This window comes from Xenopus tropicalis, chromosome 7 (assembly GCF_000004195.4).
Source record: "Xenopus tropicalis strain Nigerian chromosome 7, UCB_Xtro_10.0, whole genome shotgun sequence".
NCBI classification, from domain to species: domain Eukaryota; kingdom Metazoa; phylum Chordata; class Amphibia; order Anura; family Pipidae; genus Xenopus; species Xenopus tropicalis.
The window spans coordinates 130,858,475-130,883,131 of record NC_030683.2 but is presented as its reverse complement, the minus strand read 5'-3'; the positions used below and the strand labels follow the sequence as shown (position 1 = coordinate 130,883,131).

General features: G+C 49.5%; 1 protein-coding gene across 1 annotated transcript in view; it reads left to right on the top strand.

The window, feature by feature from the left end:
* igsf21 (immunoglobin superfamily member 21) overlaps positions 1-24,657 on the top strand; it is a 256,988-nt gene that overhangs the window by 111,955 nt on the left and 120,376 nt on the right. Inside the window, 1 exon segment of the mRNA NM_001078772.2 lies at positions 4,010-4,131. Within this exon segment, the coding sequence (NP_001072240.2) occupies positions 4,010-4,131 (122 nt within the window).

Below are 24,657 nucleotides of genomic sequence, written 5' to 3'. Positions count from 1 at the left end.
GCTGATGGTGAGATCCCCTTTCCTCCCTACCCCCAATGTGTCACTCATTCCCCCTCTCTTGGTAGGGAACCCCATAACCTGACTGCCCTTACAGTAAGGAACCCCTTCCTATGCTGATGGTGAGATCCCCTTTCCTCCCTACCCCCAATGTGTCACTCATTCCCCCTCTCTTGGTAGGGAACCCCATAACCTAACTGCCCTTACAGTAAGGAACCCCTTCCTATGCTGATGGTGAGATCCCCTTCCCTCCCCACCCCCAATGTATCACTCATTCCCCCTCTCTTGGTAGGGAATCCCATAACCTGACTGCCCTTACAGTAAGGAACCCCTTCCTATGCTGATGGTGAGATCCCCTTTCCTCCCCACCCCCAATGTATCACTCATTCCCCCTCTCTTGGTAGGGAATCCCATAACCTGACTGCCCTTACAGTAAGGAACCCCTTCCTATGCTGATGGTGAGATCCCCTTTCCTCCCCACCCCCAATGTATCACTCATTCCCCCTCTCTTGGTAGGGAATCCCATAACCTGACTGCCCTTACAGTAAGGAACCCCTTCCTATGCTGATGGTGAGATCCCCTTTCCTCCCTACCAATACAAGCATTTTTTGCCCCCAGCTATAAAGTTAATGCAGGGAAAGGGTAAGTTTTTCAGCCGATGCAAATAAATCGCCGTTCAGATAATTTTCCCGGCATAGACATCTCTCAGGGTTTAATTAAAGCTTTAGGGCCCATTTACCAACTAAGTGCAAAGTCCGACAATAAGCAGAATCATTTGTTATGTTTATACCCACAATGCAATGCTCTCGCTCAGAATTCCACCCTTCTCTATGCCAAGTGTTTCCTACCCAAGTGGCTGGGAAGGCGCCACGTGTGCCACGACCCTAAAGGCACATTCCCCCCCATTCTCTGGCAATTGGATATGAATAAATAACTCCGAACGTCCCTTTAGTTTATATCTCGGGGGCCAGTGACAAATTTAAGTGGAAATTCCGCTCAAATCGCCGTCCTCGTTCCGCGTCCCTGGGGCGAGTTTATTAACCATAAAATGAAGACAAATGGCGCGTTATTACTCCAAGCGCCGTGTCATTCTCCCCGCGATGGGAGCCGGGGTGTCTGTTGCGCATCGTACACATCCGCACGTGGGACTATTTGGAGCGCAATATCCCTCAATTATATCCCAGGGCTCCTCCATTAAACAGAATACGCCCTAATGGGCCCTCGGAGCAGCGCTGGGTACGTCTGGCACCAAATATTTATAACCGGGTCATTATCCATTTATCTCCCTCACACAGTACAGTATGAGACTATAACTCACTGCTACAGTTACACACAGGGCTAGGAGCTGCCATATTGCTTCCCCTATGGGCCACAGTACAGCAGTACACAGGGGAAATATGTCAAGGGTGACTACATTTTAAGGCTAATAAATGCCAAATCAGGTGAGAGAAGTCGTTAGGAAGGGGCAGATATGACATTTTCCTTAGAGAGAGGCGCAATTGTATTGTTTGTCCTATAAAATCATTGGAATTATTGATTTTTGCCGAGCGCCCCCTCCCCCAGTGTATCAAAATGGAATGGTTTCTATAAGAAATGTGACAGCAAATCAAATAGCAGAGACATCAACCATGGAACTCTGGGTAGTTTATTAGCAGCGGCCTGTCAGCCAATAGGCACCTGGGAAATTCTGTATTAAGTGATATGGAGCATCTTGCTTGGGCGGCACCCGGGGTACAGGGGAGGGTTAATGTTACACCAGGTCCCTAGTCCAGAATCCTGACTGGGGTTGGGGCAAATATTTTAGTAACGTTGGTGCTGGGGCTCAGGGTACGGCTGTGGGAAAGGGGCTTTTATGGATTATATAGAAACAGGCAAATGACCCATAGGGGGTACAAATAGAGGCACCTGCCCTGTGAGGACAAGTAGGGCAAGATGGAGACAGTAGGGCAAGATGGAGACAGTAGGGCAAGATGGGGACAGTAGGGCAAGATGGGGACAATAGGGCAAGAAGGAGACAGAAGGGCAAGATGGAGACAGTAGGGCAAGATGGAGACAGTATGGCAAGATGGAGACAGTAGGGCAAGATGGAGACAGTAGGGCAAGATGGAGACAGTAGGGCAAGATGGGGACAGTAGAGCAAGATGGAGACAGTAGGACAAGATGGGGACAGTAGGGCAAGATGGGGACAATAGGGCAAGAAGGAGACAGAAGGGCAAGATGGAGACAGTAGGGCAAGAAGGAGAAAGTAGAGCAAGATGGAGACAGTAGGACAAGATGGGGACAGTAGGGCAAGATGGGGACAATAGGGCAAGAAGGAGACAGAAGGGCAAGATGGAGACAGTAGGGCAAGATGGAGACAGTATGGCAAGATGGAGACAGTAGGGCAAGATGGAGACAGTAGGGCAAGATGGAGACAGTAGGGCAAGATGGGGACAGTAGGGCAAGATGGAGACAGTAGGGCAAGATGGAGACAGTAGGGCAAGATGGAGACAGTAGGGCAGGGACAAGATGGAGACAGTAGGGCAAGATGGGGACAGTAGGGCAAGATGGAGACAGTAGGGCAAGAAGGAGACAGTAGAGCAAGATGGAGACAGTAGGACAAGATGGGGACAGTAGGGCAAGATGGGGACAATAGGGCAAGAAGGAGACAGAAGGGCAAGATGGAGACAGTAGGGCAAGATGGAGACAGTAGGGCAAGATGGAGACAGTAGGGCAAGATGGAGACAGTAGGGCAAGATGGGGACAGTAGGGCAAGATGGAGACAGTAGGGCAAGATGGAGACAGTAGGGCAAGATGGGGACAGTAGGGCAAGATGGAGACAGTAGGACAAGATTAAGACAGTAGGGCAAGATGGAGACAGTAGAACAAGATGGGGACAGTAGGGCAAGATGGAGACAGTAGGACAAGATGGGGACAGTAGGACAAGATGGAGACAGTAGGGCAAGATGGGGACAATAGGGCAAGATGGAGACAGTAGAACAAGATGGGGACAGTAGGGCAAGATGGAGACAGTAGGACAAGATGGAGACAGTAGGGCAAGATGGAGACAGTAGAACAAGATGGGGACAGTAGGGCAAGATGGAGACAGTAGGACAAGATGGGGACAGTAGGGCAAGATGGAGACAGTAGGGAAAGATGGAGACAGTAGGACAAGATGGAGACAGTAGGGCAAGATGGGGACAGTAGGGCAAGATGGGGACAGTAGGGCAAGATGGAGACAGTAGGACAAGATGGAGACAGTAGGGCAAGATGGAGACAGTAGGGAAAGATGGAGACAGTAGGGAAGGATGGAGACAGTAGGGCAAGAAAGTAGCATTAGAGTAAATGTGAAGAAAAGATGAAGACACGCCAATATGGAGTCACTGGGGTAAGATAAAGACAAAGGGACAACGTGGCAATAGCGGGGGAAGATAGTGAGAGCATGGATTGAGATGATATACAGCTGGGCATGCTGGTAGTTGTAGTTCACTAGATCGGACAGTTCTGCTTAATATAAATAATATGGATCCACAAAATATGTGTTTGTTCTCTGCCTGTAAACTCAGCCGTACGGATAAGCAGCTCGGAGATATGGAGCGGGCGGAGGTAAATCCCTTTGGGGCTGGGGGTCAGGGTTAATCCCGAGTTACCTCTCCGGCTCTCGCTGAGCATTAGGGGTGGGGAGGAGAGGTCAGTGGGGGCCCCTCCATCCATACAGAGGATTATCCATAATTATTCAGGGAAAGTAAACCCTACACATATCTAATATCCAGTAACTATAACCCTTTGCTTGCCCTGAGGCAGGATTATATTCCATTAACATAGGATTTCCGTGGGGTCAGGCAAACCGGGGAATCCTCCATGATATTGGTGGGGGATGCCAGGGGTCTCTGTGGGTGCTACTCAGATGTACTGAGATACCTAAAGGTGACCTTCCCCTTTAAGAGCAGCTGTTATGGTTGGGTGAGGATCATGGGAGTGTTAGTTGGTGCTGCCATGTTGGTTATACAAACTGTCTGTGGTCTCTCCGCAGGTTACAGATGGGGGCACCATCAAGCAAAAGATCTTCACTTTTGATGCCATGTTCTCCACTAACTACTCCCACATGGAGAATTACCGCAAGCGCGAGGACCTTCTGTACCAGTCGACCGTACGGTAAGATATGGACCCGGGGCCCCACTCCGGCCCAAGCTCTCCCACGTGGGAAGGCAGTAGTTGGTATCCGAGAGGATTCTGGGAAATCGAATGGCCGACATATTCTGGTGGTTATGAGAGATATAATTACACACATAAATAATGCCGGGCAGTGTAGCCTGCGGGTAGGTACTCAGCCCTGAGTATAAATGGAGCAGTAATTGGTTCCCTGTAGCCGTTTGGCTCTGGCCCCCTGGCCACAAAGTGACCAACGCTGAAAAACTGATTAAAATCTATCAGTGATATTTATTGTGTGTATGGTATTCGCTCAGAGCCCCTGGGTACAGATCCATGTAGAACTGCCTAGGGGTTACACAAGGGGGGCAATTGTTCAGGCCCCAAACATAACAGCAATTCAGGGTGGAAAAAGTGAAAAGATATTTGAGGAGAGAGTATAGTGATATAAAGACAGTAGGGCGAGATGGAGACAGTAGGGCAAGATGGAGACGGTAGGGCGAGATGGAGACAGTAGGGCAAGATGGAGACAGTAGGGCAAGATGGAGACAGTAGGGCAAGATGGAGACAGTAGGGCAAGATGGAGACAGTAGGGCAAGATGGAGACAGTAGGGCAAGATGGAGACAGTAGAACAAGACAGAGACAGTAGGGCAAGATGGAGACAGTAGAACAAGACAGAGACAGTAGGGCAAGGTGGAGACAGTAGGGCAAGATGGAGACAGTAGGGCAAGATGGAGACAGTAGGGCAAGATGGAGGCAGTAGGGCAAGATGGAGACAGTAGGACAAGATGGAGACAGTAGAACAAGACAGAGACAGTAGGGCAAGATGGAGACAGTAGAACAAGACAGAGACAGTAGGGCAAGGTGGAGACAGTAGGGCAAGATGGAGACAGTAGGGCAAGATGGAGACAGTAGGGCAAGATGGAGGCAGTAGGGCAAGATGGAGACAGTAGGACAAGATGGAGACAGTAGTGCAAGATGGAGGCAGTAGGGCAAGATGGAGACAGTAGGGCAAGATGGAGATTATAGGACAAGATGGAGACAGTAGGACAAGATGGGGACAGTAGGGCAAGATGGAGACAGTAAGGCAAGATGGAGACAGTAGGGCAAGATGGAGACAGTAGGACAAAATGGAGGCAGTAGGGCAAGATGGAGACAGTAGGGCAAAATGGAGACAGTGGAACAAGATGGAGACAGTAGGGCAAGATGGAGACAGTAGGGCAAGATGGAGTCCATAGGGCAAGATGGAGGCAGTAGGGCAAGATGGAGGCAGTAGGGCAAGATGGAGACAGTAGGGCAAGATGGAGACAGTAGAACAAGACAGAGACAGTAGGGCAAGATGGAGACAGTAGGACAAGATGGAGACAGTAGAACAAGACAGAGACAGTAGGGCAAGATGGAGACAGTAGAACAAGACAGAGACAGTAGGGCAAGATGGAGACAGTAGGGCAAGATGGAGACAGTAGGGCAAGATGGAGACAGTAGGGCAAGATGGAGGCAGTAGGGCAAGATGGAGGCAGTAGGGCAAGATGGAGACAGTAGGGCAAGATGGAGACAGTAGGGCAAGATGGAGTCCATAGGGCAAGATGGAGGCAGTAGGGCAAGATGGAGGCAGTAGGGCAAGATGGAGACAGTAGGACAAGATGGAGACAGTAGGGCAAGATGGAGGCAGTAGGGCAAGATGGAGACAGTAGGGCAAGATGGAGGCAGTAGGGCAAGATGGAGACAGTAGGACAAGAAGGAGACAGTAGGGCAAGATGGAGACAGTAGGGCAAGATGGGGACAGTAGGGCAAGATGGAGACAGTAAGGCAAGATGGAGACAGTAGGGCAAGATGGAGACAGTAGGACAAGATGGAGACAGTAGGGCAAGATGGAGACAGTAAGGCAAGATGGAGACAGTAGGGCAAGATGGAGACAGTAGGGCAAGATGGAGACAGTAGGACAAAATGGAGGCAGTAGGGCAAGATGGAGACAGTAGGGCAAGATGGAGACAGTGGAACAAGATGGAGACAGTAGGGCAAGATGGAGACAGTAGGGCAAGATGGAGTCCATAGGGCAAGATGGAGGCAGTAGGGCAAAATGGAGGCAGTAGGGCAAGATGGAGACAGTAGGGCAAGATGGAGACAGAAGGACAAGATGGAGACAGTAGGGCAAGATGGAGACAGTAGGGCAAGATGGATGCCGTAGGGCAAGATGGAGGCAGTAGGGCAAAATGGAGGCAGTAGGGCAAGATGGAGGCAGTAGGGCAAGGTGGAGGCAGTAGGGCAAGATGGAGACAGTAGGGCAAGATGGAGACAGTAGGGCAAGATTTAGGCAGTAGGGCAAGATGGAGACAGTAGGGCAAGGTGGAGGCAGTAGGGCAAGATGGAGACAGTAGGGCAAGGTGGAGACAGTAGGGCAAGATGGAGACAGTAGGGCAAGATGGAGGCAGTAGGGCAAGATGGAGACAGTAGGGCAAGATGGAGACAGTAGGACAAAATGGAGGCAGTAGGGCAAAATGGAGGCAGTAGGGCAAGGTGGAGGCAGTAGGGCAAAATGGAGACAGAGTGCTCTGCTATACAGATAGCTAGAATCTCAGCCATAAAGCAGGGCAGGACTGCTGCTTACAATGGGGGGATCAGATAGGATCTGTGCCACTGTGACAGAATGCTCTGTTATACAGATAGCTAGAATCTCAGCCATAAAGCAGGGCAGGACTGCTGCTTACAATGGGGGGATCAGATAGGATCTGTGCCACTGTGACAGAATGCTCTGTTATACAGATAGCTAGAATCTCAGCCATAAAGCAGGGCAGGACTGCTGCTTACAATGGGGGGGATCAGATAGGATCTGTGCCACTGTGACAGAATGCTCTGTTATACAGATAGCTAGAATCTCAGCCATAAAGCAGGGCAGGGCTGCTGCTTACAATGGGGGGATCAGATAGGATCTGTGCCACTGTGACAGAATGCTCTGTTATACAGATAGCTAGAATCTCAGCCATAAAGCAGGGCAGGACTGCTGCTTACAATGGGGGGGTGAATATGCTGTTTTATGATTATTACCATTAAATCGATAGTTTTCCAAGGTCAGAGACCCCCTGGGTGTGAGTGGGAGAGGGTGCAGGGCTGTATGGGGGGGGGGGGGGGAGAGTTAAATGGGGGGGGGGAGCGTAGATGAAAGGGAGGATGAGATAAAAGTAATTTTCGTGCGGATCCTGGGGGGACACAAAGCCGATCGGCTGTTGGAAGGCAAATGTTATCATTTCAAAGATAAAAATACACTTATTCCATTCTCCGGAGCCATCGCCGCTCCGTGTCATTTTTGTGACTTTATTAGATAAGCTGAGAGGCTGCGCCGGCGCCGGTGCTTAAGAACAGCTCTAATTTTCTGCGCGTGTTTGCACGAGATAATAAATTTGCTTTTATGTCCCGCCCCCCCCGCCGCCGCTGCCGCCAACGCATTGAGTGTAAGGGGGCGTCGGCCTGGCCTCTGCCATGTACAGTGCAATGTATAGTTATACAGGGATAACTTACCCTTTCTATCCAGTCCTCCTTCCCAAATGCCAAAGACAATATCCTTATAATACACATATACTATTTATAGGCTGTATTCTGTCTCCTTATCCATGAACTCTGGGGTGTCATCGGTAATGACTGTGCCTTTATATGGGCACAGAACCCCTCAGTGACTGCTAATATCCTTATCATTTACAGTAGGGGGTACATTATCCCTTATAATACATGAGTGATACTCAGAGTTCCCTGTATAACTCAGCCTGCAGCCTTGTGCCTTTATATGGGGGGCACAGAACCCCTCAGTGACTGCTAATATCCTTATAATTTACAGTAGGGGGTACATTAACCCTTATAATACATGAGTGATACTCAGAGTTCCCTGTATAACTCAGCCTGCAGCCTTGTGCCTTTATATGGGGGGCACAGAACCCCTCAGTGACTGCTAATATCCTTATCATTTACAGTAGGGGGTACATTATCCCTTATAATACATGAGTGATACTCAGAGTTCCCTGTATAACTCAGCCTGCAGCCTTGTGCCTTTATATGGGGGGCACAGAACCCCTCAGTGACTGCTAATATCCTTATCATTTACAGTAGGGGGTACATTATCCCTTATAATACATGAGTGATACTCAGAGTTCCCTATATAACTCAGCCTGCAGCCTTGTGCCTTTATATGGGGGGCACAGAACCCCTCAGTGACTGCTAATATCCTTATCATTTACAGTAGGGGGTACATTATCCCTTATAATACATGAGTGATACTCAGAGTTCCCTGTATAACTCAGCCTGCAGCCTTGTGCCTTTATATGGGGGGCACAGAACCCCTCAGTGACTGCTAATATCCTTATCATTTACAGTAGGGGGTACAGTATCCCTTATAATACATGAGTGATACTCAGAGTTCCCTGTATAACTCAGCCTGCAGCCTTGTGCCTTTATATGGGGGGCACAGAACCCCTCAGTGACTGCTAATATCCTTATCATTTACAGTAGGGGGTACAGTATCCCTTATAATACATGAGTGATACTCAGAGTTCCCTGTATAACTCAGCCTGCAGCCTTGTGCCTTTATATGGGGGGCACAGAACCCCTCAGTGAGTGCTAATATCCTTATCATTTACAGTAGGGGGTACATTATCCCTTATAATACAGGGATGTGTGGGTTGGAGGGGCAGCTGGGGAGAGACATTAGGGGGTACAGACACAGGGAGGAGGCAGGAGATCGCATTTACTGAAGGATAAGGGGAAATGAAGGGAAATGTTGCATTAAAGCCGCAGCGCAGGATAATTCTGCAGCAATTGCGCTCGATTGGAATGAATGGGAAAGGCCAAATTTACATTTAAATGAAGATATTTAGAAACCGGTACATTCCTGCTGGGAGTACAAACAGCAGGAGGGATGGACAGACCGACACAGACAGAGATGGATACACTCTGCCCTATAGTTACCTCCCCTTCCCCTGGCACCCCCTTGCCTTACTATACACACTGTCCCACAGTAACAGCCCCTTCCCCTGGCACCCCCTTGCCTTACTATACACACTGTCCCCCAGTTACAGCCCCTTCCCCTGGCACCCCCTTGCCTTACTATACACACTGTCCCACAGTAACAGCCCCTTCCCCTGGCACCCCCTTGCCTTACTATACACACTGTCCCACAGTAACAGCCCCTTCCCCTGGCACCCCCTTGCCTTACTATACACACTGTCCTACAGTTACCTCCCCTTGCACCCCCTTGCCTTACTATACACACTGTCCCCCAGTTACAGCCCCTTCCCCTGGCACCCCCTTGCCTTACTATACACACTGTCCCACAGTAACAGCCCCTTCCCCTGGCACCCCCTTGCCTTACTATACACACTGTCCTTCAGTTACCTCCCCTTGCACCCCCTTGCCTTACTATACACACTGTCCCCCAGTTACAGCCCCTTCCCCTGGCACCCCCTTGCCTTACTATACACACTGTCCCACAGTAACAGCCCCTTCCCCTGGCACCCCCTTGCCTTACTATACACACTGTCCCACAGTTACAGCCCCTTCCCCTGGCACCCCCTTGCCTTACTATACACACTGTCCCCCAGTTACAGCCCCTTCCCCTGGCACCCCCTTGCCTTACTATACACACTGTCCCACAGTTACAGCCCCTTCCCCTGACACCCCCTTGCCTTACTATACACACTGCCCTAGTTACTGCCCCTTTGCCTTTCACCACCTTGCCTTACTATACACACTGCCCTAGTTACAGCCCCTTCGCCTTTCACCCCCTTGCCTTACTATACACACTGCCCTACAGTTACCGGCCCTTCCCCTGGCACCCCCTTGCCTTACTATACACACTGTCCCACAGTTACAGCCCCTTCCCCTGGCACCCCCTTGCCTTACTATACACACTGTCCTACATTTACATCCCCACAGACCTACAGGAGAGGGGAGGAGGAGCTTGGGTGATAGGGGAGGAGTTAGGTGTAAATGTGGCACTTTGGGTGCAGGCACAGAAATACGCAATATAACGCAAAGTTGATTGGTTGAGTGACAGCACTCGGCTGATGAGCTTACAGTTATTATTAGCGTGAATGACATTTTCTGGGCTATGAATCTGCTTTTCATTATTTGTTAGGGAACTTTAGTTCTGCTCAGGAAACCGCTGATAACAAGCTCCGCCCCCAGCGCTCAATACATCCAGCTGTTTCCTCACCCTCTGGGGCCCTAGAGACAATGTCTGCCTATGGACCCCAAACTTCCCAGTCAATAATCCTTTTATTTTCCCATAAGTAGGATCTAGATACAATCTTCCACTGGTCTTTGTTGTTTGCTTAGTGGAAAGATAAAATCATAATGACAGTACCATTTAGCTTCAATAAGCATTTTGGTTGCCAGGGTCACTACCCTTAGCAACCACTCTTTCCCCTTTAGGCTGAAGAGTAGGACAGGTAGAGAAGAAGAGAAAAAAAACATTTCCATCTCCAGAAACAATGTAGCATAATCCAGCTGACTGCCAGGCCTGGAGGGGAACTGACTTCTGCTACATTGGTTCAAGAGTCAGAACCAGAAAGCACTGCTTCTCATAGCAGTTACATTTACACATGAGCCTGTAGGGATCTGTGTTACATCCAAACGTCAAATCAAACATGTATAAAATGGAAAACCTGAGGCAGGGGTGCGCATTCAGGTTATGGGGTTCCCTACCAAGAGAGGGGGAATGAGTGATACATTCGGGGTGGGGAGGAAAGGGGATCTCACCATCAGCATAGGAAGGGGTTCCTTACTGTAAGGGCAGTCAGGTTATGGGGTTCCCTACCAAGAGAGGGGGAATGAGTGATTCATTCGGGGTGGGGAGGAAAGGAGATCTCACCATCAGCATAGGAAGGGGTTCCTTACTGTAAGGGCAGTCAGGTTATGGGATTCCCTACCAAGAGAGGGGGAATGAGTGATTCATTGGGGGTGGGGAGGAAAGGAGATCTCACCATCAGCATAGGAAGGGGTTCCTTACTGGAAGGGCAGTCAGGTTATGGGGTCCCCTACCAAGAGAGGGGGAATGAGTGATTCATTCGGGGTGGGGAGGAAAGGAGATCTCACCATCAGTATAGGAAGGGGTTCCTTACTGTAAGGGCAGTCAGGTTATGGGATTCCCTACCAAGAGAGGGGGAATGAGTGATACATTGGGGGTGGGGGGGAAAGGGGATCTCACCATCAGCATAGGAAGGGGTTCCTTACTGTAAGGGCAGTCAGGTTATGGGGTTCCCTACCCAGAGAGACAGTCACTGTTCCAGACAGGGACAGATAGAGACAGTTGTATATGGAATTGTATCAATGCTGCACAATCTATTCAGCTGTGGGGGAGGCGCAGCTCACGGGGGGTCAGTAATATATAAATAATGGGCCCCAGCAAAGTTGCAGTTACCGAGGGCCCCGGCGCAGTCAGACAGCCGGTAGTTATTTATCATTCCTCTATTCTGCGCCTGATTGGACTGGAGACCCAGAAACCCACAGGAACGGAGCAATGAGCTTTTCCTGCTCTATAATAATTGATACAAGGGAAATAAATCTGCTTTATTCCGTGTGTAAATGACACATTAATTTATAGGAGGAAATGTATCAGCGGTGAGATTGTGGCGCTGCCGCCGGCGGATCCCGGTACGGGGCTCATTGGGCTCTTTGCCGTATCAGCAGTCTGCGCCGGGGGGGGGAGGGGGGGCACCGCTGACTCTGCACTCACTTCTATTGCTCTTATAACAATAAAACAAAGCTCTGTCCAATAAGAATTATTATCTGTTGTACTCGGCCGCCGCCCCCCAGGGGCCCCCCACTCCCCGTCCCTATATCCTGCCCCATAAAGGCCGCAGCCCTATTGTATCTGTATCTGCCCCATTGGCTTGTGCCTCCGGGGGTCAGTGGCACTAACCTTAGGCAGAGGGGCATTAGGGCAATAGTAAGACGAGATGGAGACAGTAGGGCAAGATTGAGACAGTAGGGCAAGATGGATCAGTAGGACGAGATTGAGACAGTAGAGCAAGATGGAGACAGTAGGGCAAGATGGAGACAGTAGGACGAGAACGAGACAGTAAGACAAGATGGAGACAGTAGGGCAAGATGGAGACAGTAGGGTAAGATGGGGACAGTAGGACAAGATGGAGACAGTGGGGCAAGATGGAGACAGTAGGACAAGATGGAGTCAGTAGGGCAAGATGGAGACAGTAGGACAAGAGGGAGACAGTAGGACAAGATGGAGACAGTAGGACAAGATGGAGACAGAAGGGCAAGATGGAGACAGTAGGACAAGATGGAGACAGTAGGGTAAGATGGGGACAGTAGGACAAGATGGAGACAGTAGGACAAGATGGAGACAGAAGGGCAAGATGGAGACAGTAGGACAAGATGGAGTCAGTAGGGCAAGATGGAGACAGTAGGACAAGATGGAGACAGTAGGGCAAGATGGAGACAGTAGGACAAGATGGAGACAGTAGGACAAGATGGAGACAGTAGGACAAGATGGAGACAGTAGGGCAAGATGGAGACAGTAGGACAAGATGGAGACAGTAGGGCAAGATGGAGACAGTAGGACAAGATGGAGACAGTAGGGCAAGATGGAGACAGTAGGGCAAGATGGGGACAGTAGGGTGAGATGGAGACAGTAGGACAAGATGGAGACAGTGGGGCAAGATGGAGACAGAAGGGCAAGATGGAGACAGTGGGGCAAGATGGAGACAGAAGGGCAAGATGGAGACAGTAAAATTCCCTTAGACTGCATCAGACTGTAGATTTGTGTCTCTATGGGCCCCACCTTTGTGCTCCAGATGTTGACCTTGGAGCCACATTTCCAGTCTGCTGGGGCCCCGCACTTGGGGAAGTCACACACTGTGTAGATAACATGGGTCCGTGACAGTAGAGATGATTCCTGCCTATAAATATTACTCACCGGGAGTCAGATACGGACTCAGACAGCCAATCCCGATGCAGTGTGTGCAACTGGCACCTCCGGCACTGGGGCAGTTTCAATGTAGTGCAAAGGATTCTGGGTTCAGTTCATCTGGCATTGTGTGTCTGTGCCTTAGATTTGCCCCAGTGGAACCCAATTTCACTGGGAAGTTTAACCAGGCTCTTCTGGTAATGGAGCCCAGATGCATTCTGGGGGAGGGGGCATTTGCCATTTGCCCTCTTAGAACCCCGAATACCGATCTGTACGGCTAAATCTATTCGGTTCTGATATTCAGGGTTTCCGGGTCAGGGAACAGATAACAGACTATAGGGGAAGGACAAAGTGATGATATTGTAACATTCTATCCTATTGTTGCATTGTATCACAGGGCAGGGAGGGGATAGAATGATCACAATGGGATAGAATGTTACACTCATTGCATTTATTGCCTTAGGCACTTTAAAGCTTTCACCCCCCAATCCCCCCCCCCCCACCGTAGCCCCTCTATGTCCCTCCCCACTGTCCCCCCTTTCATGCTTATGGTACCACTGGACCCCGGATTCCCAGCCGGTTCTGCAGCGGAGCCTGTGATTGGCCATTCTGTGTGTTGTCCGTCTGGGGAAACTCCTTGATGTTGAGGAAGAGGAAGATGATAAAATAAATAGTATATAAAAGTGAAATCATGAAACAGAAGCCCCGTGGGTTAGAAATAAAAGAGTGGGGGCCCTTCTGGGGCGCCGGGGGCCAATCCCCCTCGTTCGGATCAATACTTTTCCTACTGAAACTCTTTCTTTTTGATTTTTTTTTCTGCTTTTCCGGCAACTGGTTGAGATTTCGGTGTTTGGGGAGGAACCTGCTTCATCCTGACAGGGCCGGGCCCCTGGGGGCCAATGATATGAGAGATGATATCCTTACGGCTACTCAGGTGATATATGGTCAGGGGTTGATCTCATACGATTTGCCAGCTGTCGTGTCATTGGGCCCCACTGGGCCGTGGGCAGCCGGATACATTGAGCAGCAAAGAAGCCAAAGCGCATTGAGGTGCAGCGAGTCGGAACCGGAATGACAAACAGGGGGCCATTGGGAATGGAATAACCTTGGATTCATCCGTCCGTGTCCCCCCCATATTTATCTCCCCAGAATAAATAGACTCTACCTGGGCTTGAAAGCAAAGCCCTATGATGTATAGGGCCAGTTGGGTCAAGTTACCCTTTATCTACCAACTGATTTATATTTACAGCCCTGCTGCCTGGAGACACCTGTGACTGATTAAACAAGAGGGAATCAGATAAGAAAGCTCAGCTAGTCTCTACTAGTACTTAGTCCAGATGGGAGGGGCCGGCAGTCCCATTGGCCGCTGAGCAAAATGCATTGGACTTGGGGGGCATCTTCCCCTGGGGACTCTGGGGACTTGGTGACATTCGTGACTCGGGCTCTTTATTCGGACGCCGCTCCCCGGTCCCTGCGCAAAGGCAAGTGCCCCCCACTGTGCGACTCCCGGGGATAATGATGGGATTGGGTCAGTGGTTCTGAGCGACAATCAGCAGTGAAGGGCGAGTGAGATCTGAGCTAATGGACCAACTGCATCGGCGTCTAACGGGCAAACAGCAAACAGGCACCGATTATCCTCCCCGCACCCTGTGCTGCCTCTTCCTGTAGTCTCGGAGAGAGACACTGCCTGTCTCTTATAGTAACTGTCAGTCTGAAATAGCGGCTGTGTCCTACGGGTTCAACCTCTCCACTGGCAGCAGGGGAACCCCATAACCTGACTGCCCTTACAGTAAGGAACCCCTTCCTATGCTGATGGTGAGATCCCCTTTCCTCCCCACCCCCAATGTATCACTCATTCCCCCTCTCTTGGTAGGGAACCCCATAACCTGACTGCCCTTACAGTAAGGAACCCCTTCCTATGCTGATGGTGAGATCTCCTTTCCTCCCCACCCCCAATGTATCACTCATTCCCCCTCTCTGGGTAGGGAACCCCATAACCTGACTGCCCTTACAGTAAGGAACCCCTTCCTATGCTGATGGTGAGATCTCCTTTCCTCCCCACCCCCAATGTATCACTCATTCCCCCTCTCTTGGTAGGGAACCCCATAACCTGACTGCCCTTACAGTAAGGAACCCCTTCCTATGCTGATGGTGAGATCCCCTTTCATCTCTTGGTAGGGAATCCCATAACCTGACTGCCCTTACAGTAAGGAACCCCTTCCTATGCTGATGGTGAGATCTCCTTTCCTCCCCACCCCCAATGTATCACTCATTCCCCCCTCTTGGTAGGGAACCCCATAACCTGACTGCCCTTACAGTAAGGAACCCCTTCCTATGCTGATGGTGAGATCTCCTTTCCTCCCCACCCCCAATGTATCACTCATTCCCCCTCTCTTGGTAGGGAACCCCATAACCTGACTGCCCTTACAGTAAGGAACCCCTTCCTATGCTGATGGTGAGATCTCCTTTCCTCCCCACCCCCAATGTATCACTCATTCCCCCTCTCTTGGTAGGGAACCCATAACCTGACTGCCCTTACAGTAAGGAACCCCTTCCTATGCTGATGGTGAGATCTCCTTTCCTCCCCACCCCCAATGTATCACTCATTCCCCCTCTCTTGGTAGGGAACCCCATAACCTGACTGCCCTTACAGTAAGGAACCCCTTCCTGTGCTGATGGTGAGATCCCCTTTCCTCCCCACCCCCAATGTATCACTCATTCCCCCTCTCTGGGTAGGGAACCCCATAACCTGACTGCCCTTACAGTAAGGAACCCCTTCCTATGCTGATGGTGAGATCCTCTTTCCTCCCCACCCCCAATGTATCACTCATTCCCCCTCTCTGGGTAGGGAACCCCATAACCTGACTGCCCTTACAGTAAGGAACCCCTTCCTATGCTGATGGTGAGATCCCCTTTCCTCCCCACCCCCAATGTATCACTCATTCCCCCTCTCTGGGTAGGGAACCCCATAACCTGACTGCCTTACAGTAAGGAACCCCTTCCTATGCTGATGGTGAGATCCTCTTTCCTCCCCACCCCCAATGTATCACTCATTCCCCCTCTCTTGGTAGGGAACCCCATAACCTGACTGCCCTTACAGTAAGGAACCCCTTCCAATGCTGATGGTGAGATCCCCTTTCCTCCCCACCCCCAATGAATCACTCCTTCCCCCTCTCTTTGTAGAAAATATGGTGCCGGTGGCCCAGTTTCCAGGGATAAAAGCTGAGGTGTGGGTGCCAGTGTATAGTAAGCACAGGGTGCACCCCAGCCCCCACCCCCGGCTCCCACATTCGGCTCCGAGCGGCACAAGCGCAGCCAATAAACTTGTTCCTATTGTTACTCGGAATTAAAGGATAAGTAGCGGCTCCGGGGCACAAACTACAAGCAAATCCATCAAACACGAGTGGGAGACAGAGAAGGGTATTTCTGGCACGTGGAAGGGACAGAAAAGAAATAGAATTTCTCATTGATTGTGGCGGGAGGCGCGGCGGCTAATTGGCCGCAGAGAGAGAGATAAGTGCGACGCTCCGAGCGCCGGGAATGAGATTCACCACTTGGCCGCGGCACAAAGGGAAATGCAAAGTCTTTGTCCGTTCGGCTCATTCTTCCCTCTGATTGGGGAACCGAGCGACCGGCTGCGGCTTCACTTTCTCCCAGTGAGGGGTCCGAATGGTTCTGTTTTTGCCATTGTGTCGCCGGCGGGCTGGGGGGGCAGAAATGGGATTTAGGGGGAAAGATCACGGTTTTCCCCATTGTCTCGATTCTTGCAGATTCCAGTGGGGTCATTATACCTCCATGTTCCCATAATTACCCCTATTCTAATCTTCCCTTTGTTCTGTATCGGCAGCAATCGGCTGGGGGGGGGGGGGGGGGGCAGCGTCCAGGTGTCATTATGGCTGAATCGTTAGCGTTTTATATAGAAATATAAAGAGAAAGGAAAGGAGAGGGGATGAGAGACAGAAGGAGAGAGGGGAAGGGAAAGGGGGTTCGGGGAGTAGAGAGACAAATGGGGGGAGAGGGGAAATATAGAAGGGGGGAGAAGAGGGAGGATGGGGGGGAGTAAGGCCAAACAGTTGGGGGGGGGGAATAGAAAAGGAAAGGAGAGGGGATGAGAGACAGAAGGAGAGAGGGGAAGGGAAAGGGGGTTCGGGGAGTAGAGAGACAAATGGGGGGAGAGGGAAATATAGAAGGGGGGAGAAGAGGGAGGATGGGGGGGAGTAAGGCCAAACAGTTGGGGGGGGGGAATAGAAAAGGAAAGGAGAGGGGATGAGAGACAGAAGGAGAGAGGGGAAGGGAAAGGGGGTTCGGGGAGTAGAGAGACAAATGGGGGGAGAGGGAAATATAGAAGGGGGGAGAAGAGGGAGGATGGGGGGGGAGTAAGGCCAAACAGTTGGGGGGGGGGGAATAGAAAAGGAAAGGAGAGGGGATGAGAGACAGAAGGAGAGAGGGGAAGGGAAAGGGGGTTCGGGGAGTAGAGAGACAAATGGGGGGAGAGGGAAATATAGAAGGGGGGAGAAGAGGGAGGATGGGGGGGAGTAAGGCCAAACAGTTGGGGGGGGGGAATAGAAAAGGAAAGGAGAGGGGATGAGAGACAGAAGGAGAGAGGGGAAGGAAAGGGGGTTCGGGGAGTAGAGAGACAAATGGGGGGAGAGGGAAATATAGAAGGGGGAGAAGAGGAGGATGGGGGGAGTAAGGCCAAACAGTTGGGGGGGGGGAATAGAAAAGGAAAGGAGAGGGATGAGAGACAGAAGGAGAGAGGGAAAGGGGGTTCGGGGAGTAGAGAGACAAATGGGGGGAGAGGGAAATATAGAAGGGGGAGAAGAGGGAGGATGGGGGGGGAGTAAGGCCAAACAGTTGGGGGGGGGGAATAGAAAAGGAAAGGAGAGGGATGAGAGGACAGAAGGAGAGAGGGGAAGGGAAAGGGGGTTCGGGGAGTAGAGAGACAAATGGGGGGAGAGGGAAATATAGAAGGGGGGAGAAGAGGGAGGATGGGGGGGAGTAAGGCCAAACAGTTGGGGGGGGGGAATAGAAAAGGAAAGGAGAGGGGATGAGAGACAGAAGGAGAGAGGGGAAGGGAAAGGGGGTTCGGGGAGTAGAGAGACAAATGGAGAGGACTGCCCTTACAGTAAGGAACCCCTTCCTATGCTGATGGTGAGATCTCCTTTCCTTCCCGCCAATGAATCACTCATTTTAGCTGTTCCACACGTTCGGCAGTCAGACTAAACAAATGAAACACAGGAGAATGGGGCAGCATGCTTTGCCACTCACACAATATCTGTTTGGCCCACGTGCCCACCGGGCGGGTATCATGGCTCCATGTCTGGGTACCTTGGGTTGCGGATCAGAGCGGCGCTGCCGTTTCCCTGTGTCCCAGTGAATGAGAGTTATGGGCCCCACTGTCAGTAACTCCGTTGTTCAGACAAGATTTGCGCGGCCGGGCAGGGAGTTGAGCAGGGGGGGCACATTAGGTCAGGCGGAACGCGTCGGTAACTAACACCTACGCTTCATGCAGTAATTGAGGTCACTTGTATCGCCATTGGAGCCAACTCGGGGTCACCGACCCCTCCGCTCCCACCTCGTAACATATTGTGGGTGACAGGCAGGTCCCATTTGCATAAGAAAAGCTTTGATATAATCGGTATAATCCGCGCCGGGGAGAAGCGTCTGTGCCACTCTGCCATTTTCTCATCAATCCGGCATAGAGATACTGTGAATTCCCCCCCCCCCTATACTAGGCAGATAATGACTGTAGAGCGCAAGCTCTTTGGGCTAAATGTGTAAAATACAAATTCCCTGTAGCGAAACGCGTCGATTTCAAGCATAATTGTTTATGGCTTATAGTGAAGCCCCTCCCTCCTGGTGCTGAAAGGGGCTCATTTGCACCCCCTGGCACTCTAGTCTTTCCCCTTCAGTATAAAGAAGGCATAGGGGGTCCCCCATTGCATCTATAGGGGGGCAATAAATGCTGCCATTAAAGCCCCAGCTTATTGGTCCATGATTGGTGCCTTTTAACAGCCCCCCCAATCGATACCTGGCAGTTCTATCCAATTAGGGGTCTGAGGGCCAAATGGTTTGATCAGATTTGGCTTTGGCCATAAGTGGCCAAAACTGGCAGAGATTGAGTGGGGTTGGCCAGCTGGCTATTATGTATGTTTCAGTGACTTGGGCACATTTGGGCAGTCGTACAGTGATTCAGTACAAACCTAATGAAGTGCCGGCCTGGGAATTAGAGACCCGTAAGGCTGATAATCAATGGCCGCCTCGTACAGGGATTAGGCCCGAGCCGCATTGATAGAGAAATTGGTTGAGACTTTGCAGGTCCTCGGGGACGCGACTCATGAGACATTATGGACAAGATGATTAGAAGTCGCAGTCAGTGCAGGTTTTATAGGAAATGGGTCATGTCAAACAAATCTGCCCGGTTCCTCTGAGCGGCCAGAGATAAGGGGAAAGCTGGTTAAATTGGGCACAGGAGGCTGATTGGCTGTCACACAGCGTGGGTGGGGGGGAGACTGATAGATATAACTATGGGGGGGGGGGGGGGAATTGACTATCGGACACACTGCAGTAAACCCAGGACCAGGCTGTGGCCGTAAATATATATATATATATAATGTCTGTATTATATTTCTGTGATATATATATACAGGTATGGGACCTCTTATCCAGAATGCTTGGGACCTGGGGTTTTCCGGATAAGGGATCTTTCGCTAATTTGGATCTCCATTACTTAGGTCTGCTGAAAATAATTGAAATATTGAATAAACCCCATAGGGCTGTTCTGCCCCCAATAAGGGGTAATTATATCTTAGTTGGGATCAAGTACAGGTACTGTTTTATTATTACAGAGAAAAGGGAATCATTTAACCATTAAATAAACCCAATAGGGCTGTTCTGCCCCAATAAGGGGTAATTATATCTTAGTTGGGATCAAGTACAGGTACTGTTTTATTATTACAGAGAAAAGGGAATCATTTAACCATTAAATAAACCCAATAGGGCTGTTCTGCCCCCAATAAGGGGTAATTATATCTTAGTTGGGATCAAGTACAGGTACTGTTTTATTATTACAGAGAAAAGGGAATCATTTAACCATGAAATAAACCCAATAGGGCTGTTCTGCCCCAATAAGGGGTAATTATATCTTAGTTGGGATCAAGTACAGGTACTGTTTTATTATTACAGAGAAAAGGGAATCATTTAACCATGAAATAAACCCAATAGGGCTGTTCTGCCCCAATAAGGGGTAATTATATCTTAGTTGGGATCAAGTACAGGTACTGTTTTATTATTACAGAGAAAAGGGAATCATTTAACCATGAAATAAACCCAATAGGGCTGTTCTGCCCCAATAAGGGGTAATTATATCTTAGTTGGGATCAAGTACAGGTACTGTTTTATTATTACAGAGAAAAGGGAATCATTTAACCATGAAATAAACCCAATAGGGCTGTTCTGCCCCAATAAGGGGTAATTATATCTTAGTTGGGATCAAGTACAGGTACTGTTTTATTATTACAGAGAAAAGGGAATCATTTAACCATGAAATAAACCCAATAGGGCTGTTCTGCCCCAATAAGGGGTAATTATATCTTAGTTGGGATCAAGTACAGGTACTGTTTTATTATTACAGAGAAAAGGGAATCATTTAACCATGAAATAAACCCAATAGGGCTGTTCTGCCCCAATAAGGGGTAATTATATCTTAGTTATCTAAGATCTATCTCTGTCCCTGGGCAGCTCGGAGCTGTAGCTTTAGTCCCAACCATGGATATTGTACTTGTTACTCCCAGTCAGTTAATTCTCTCTGTAACATTAGAAGTCCGTATTGTACCCGTAGGATTGGGCCGGTCCCACTCAGCCCAGAGACAGTTCCCGGTGCCGCTTGATGACTGAATGTGTCTCTGGGCTGTGAGTGCAGGGATTCTGGACTGATCCGACTCGTTCAATTACAGAACACATGTTCCAATGTATATTTCATTAGCTAATAACTCTCCAGAGACAGAGATTCTCATATATAATAGAGACTCCGCCAGAAGTGACTCCATATTGTACCATTGTGTGTAACGTGCCGATTCCAGACTCATCTCCCCCCCCCCCCGCAGGGTTCCCCGCGCGCAGAGCATGTACGGAACTCATGTTTGGGCCGTGTAGTAACTAATGCACTAGCTGTCAGAAGGTGCTGGGAGTTATATGTTAGCAAAAACTGAAGAGCTTCATGCCCTACTGTCTCCATCTTGCCCTACTGTCTCCATCTTGCCCTACTGTCTCCATCTTGCCCTACTGTCTCCATCTTGTCCTACTGTCTCCATCTTGCCCTACTGTCTCCATCTTGCCCTACTGTCTCCATCTTGCCCTACTGTCCCCATCTTGCCCTACTGTCTCCATCTCGCCCTACTGTATCCATCTCCCCCTACTGTCTCCATCTTGCCCTACTGTCTCCATCTTGCCCTACTGTCTCCATCTTGCCCTACTGTATCCATCTACCCCTACTGTCTCCATCTTGCCCTACTGTCTCCATCTTGTCCTACTGTCTCCATCTTGCCCTACTGTCTCCATCTCCCCCTACTGTCTCCATCTTGCCCTACTGTCTCCATCTCCCCCTACTGTCTCCATCTTGCCCTACTGTCTCCATCTTGCCCTACTGTCTCCATCTTGCCCTACTGTCTCCATCTTGCCCTACTGACTCCATCTTGCCCTACTGTCTCCATCTTGCCCTACTGTCTCCATCTTGCCCTACTGACTCCATCTTGCCCTGCTGTCTCATAACTAATACTCTCTTAACCTGCCATAATATCAGCCCTATGAGTACGAGGGGCTATAAATGTACAGGAGACCCTCATTCCCAGTCATGGTGCCCCCGCGGGTCTCGGCGGGTGTCTCAGCGGGTGTCGGTACTCGTGTTACTGTCACACAGTGAGTATCAAGGCCAAAGCCCTAGAGAGCCGTGTCGCAGTGATTGTGGGATAATGCGCCGTTTGTGCGTAACCGTCTATTGATCCCCAGGAAGTGCAGATATTTATGGGACACAATTACTGGCCGGGGCCCCAGGAAGTGAGAGTGAAAACTGTTTGTGGCCAAAATTATTCCCAGAAGCAGCTGATGAGATATCAGCCGAGATGCCAATAAGGAGCAGAGCCGGCCCATTGGCTGCGGTTTTAAAGAGCCTCTTATTGAATCCGCAATCCCATTATGGTCTGAGAGTGAGATATTCTGTCACCTCGACTGGGGCAGGAACTCACCTTAGTCCCACACTGCCCCGGCTTCCTCTGTCATTCCCACATTACTGCCCCGTAGCAGGGTATATAGCATTCTGTCACAGTGGCACAGATCCTATCTGATCCCCCCATTGTAAGCAGCAGTCCTGCCCTGCTTTATGGCTGAGATTCTAGCTATCTGTATAACAGAGCATTCTGTCACAGTGGCACAGATCCTATCTGATCCCCCATTGTAAGCAGCAGTCCTGCCCTGCTTTATGGCTGAGATTCTAGCTATCTGTATAACAGAGCATTCTGTCACAGTGGCACAGATCCTATCTGATCCCCCCATTGTAAGCAGCAGTCCTGCCCTGCTTTATGGCTGAGATTCTAGCTATCTGTATAACAGAGCATTCTGTCACAGTGGCACAGATCCTATCTGATCCCCCATTGTAAGCAGCAGTCCTGCCCTGCTTTATGGCTGAGATTCTAGCTATCTGTATAACAGAGCATTCTGTCACAGTGGCACAGATCCTATCTGATCCCCCCATTGTAAGCAGCAGTCCTGCCCTGCTTTATGGCTGGGATTCTAGCTATCTGTATAACAGAGCACTGGCACAGCCTCTATATAAACCTTATTGTTTACAGAATTCTGAGCTGGTAACAGGAGTAAATACCATTAATTAGGAAAGGCAAAGGAAACGACTCCTCTGCATTGTTGGAATATGTAATTATAATACTATTTTGGGCAACAAAATTCCCTCTGTGACTCAGTGTCATTGAACACACTTTACACGCCAGATTCTGTGCCGTCACAGATAAATCTTGGCATGTAGTGGGGAATGCGTGCGGTGCTGGTTCTACTGAATCCGAATGATATTAACCAATTTATTGTACAGATCGGCCGAATACCTATATGATTAGACTAAATATGTGCCTAGGCTGGGGGCTAGAGACCCCCCCATACACCCCCATTTAGTATGATGTAGACAGTGATATTCTGAGACAATTCGCAATTGGTCTTCGTTTTTTATTTGTAATGGTTTTTCAGTTATTTAGCTTTTTGTCTAGCATTAGACTGGTTGCTAGGGTCTTATTTTCCCTAGCAACCAGGCAGTAGTTCAAATAAGGAACTGGAATACGTATTATAGAGGTGCTGAATAGAAAGATAAGAAATAAAAAGTACCAATAACAATAAAACTGGAGCCTCACAGAGCAATAGGGTTTGGCTGCCGGGGTCAGTGACCCCCATTTAAATGCTGGAAAGAGTTGCTAGGGTCCAAATTACCTTAGCAACCAGGGAGTGGTTTAGATCAGAGACTGGTATATGAATAGGGGAGGGGCTGAATAGAAAGATAAGGAATAAAAAGTACCAATAACAATAAAACTGGAGCCTCACAGAGCAATAGGGTTTGGCTGACGGGGTCAGTGACCCCCATTTAAAAGCTGGAAAGAGTTGCTAGGGTCCAAATTACCTTAGCAACCAGGGAGTGGTTTAGATCAGAGACAGGAATATGAATAGGGGAGGGGCTGAATAGAAAGATAAGGAATAAAAAGTAACAATAACAATAAAACTGGAGCCTCACAGAGCAATAGGGTTTGGCTGCCGGGGTCAGTGACCCCCATTTGAAAGCAGAAGAAGAAGGCAAATAATTCAAAAACTATAAAGAATAAATAATGAAGACCAATTGAAAAGTTGCAATGAAGAGGCCATTCCATAACGTACTAATAGTTAATGTAAAGTTAAAGCCCCCCCTTTTAACCCTTTATTCACTGTAATTATACATAATAACAAAAAGTTCATTCAAACCCCCCCCCCCCCCCTTTTCATTCTAGGGATGAAGGGCTTTGTGGGTAACTGGCAGTACTTTTGGGGCGACTCGGTTGCTCTGCCCGAGGATCTGCGTTACGTAAAACCTCATTAACTGTCGGTCGTTAAGTACCAGCCCCCCCCCCCCACTCGCAGTTTTTCTGGGTTTTTTCTGATCTGTGAATATAAATTGAGAATTACAGTGAGTGCAGATTATGTACATAGCGAGAGATAAGTGCTCTGGGCATTGGGGAACCAACTTCTACAGTTTGGCCGCTTCCTTCGCTGCCTCGGAAAAAAAAATAAAAAAAAGATCAGTAAGAAAGTAAAAAATTTCATCTGTGCGAGACGCCGGCCACTTTCTGCGCTCGGAACCCTGCGGAACCGAAACCGTAACCGGAACGTTCCCTTTAAAGGGGATATTGACATTGATTTGTTAGATAGATAGATAGATAGACATATTTGTGTCTGTAAGTTACCCTCCCATATAGAGTGTAAGCTCTACGGGGCAGGGACCTCCATCCTCTTGTGTCTTTGACTCTTAACTTATTGCAACTGTATCTTGTATTTATTTGTATTTATTGTTATACTTTGTATTTATCCATTATTATCT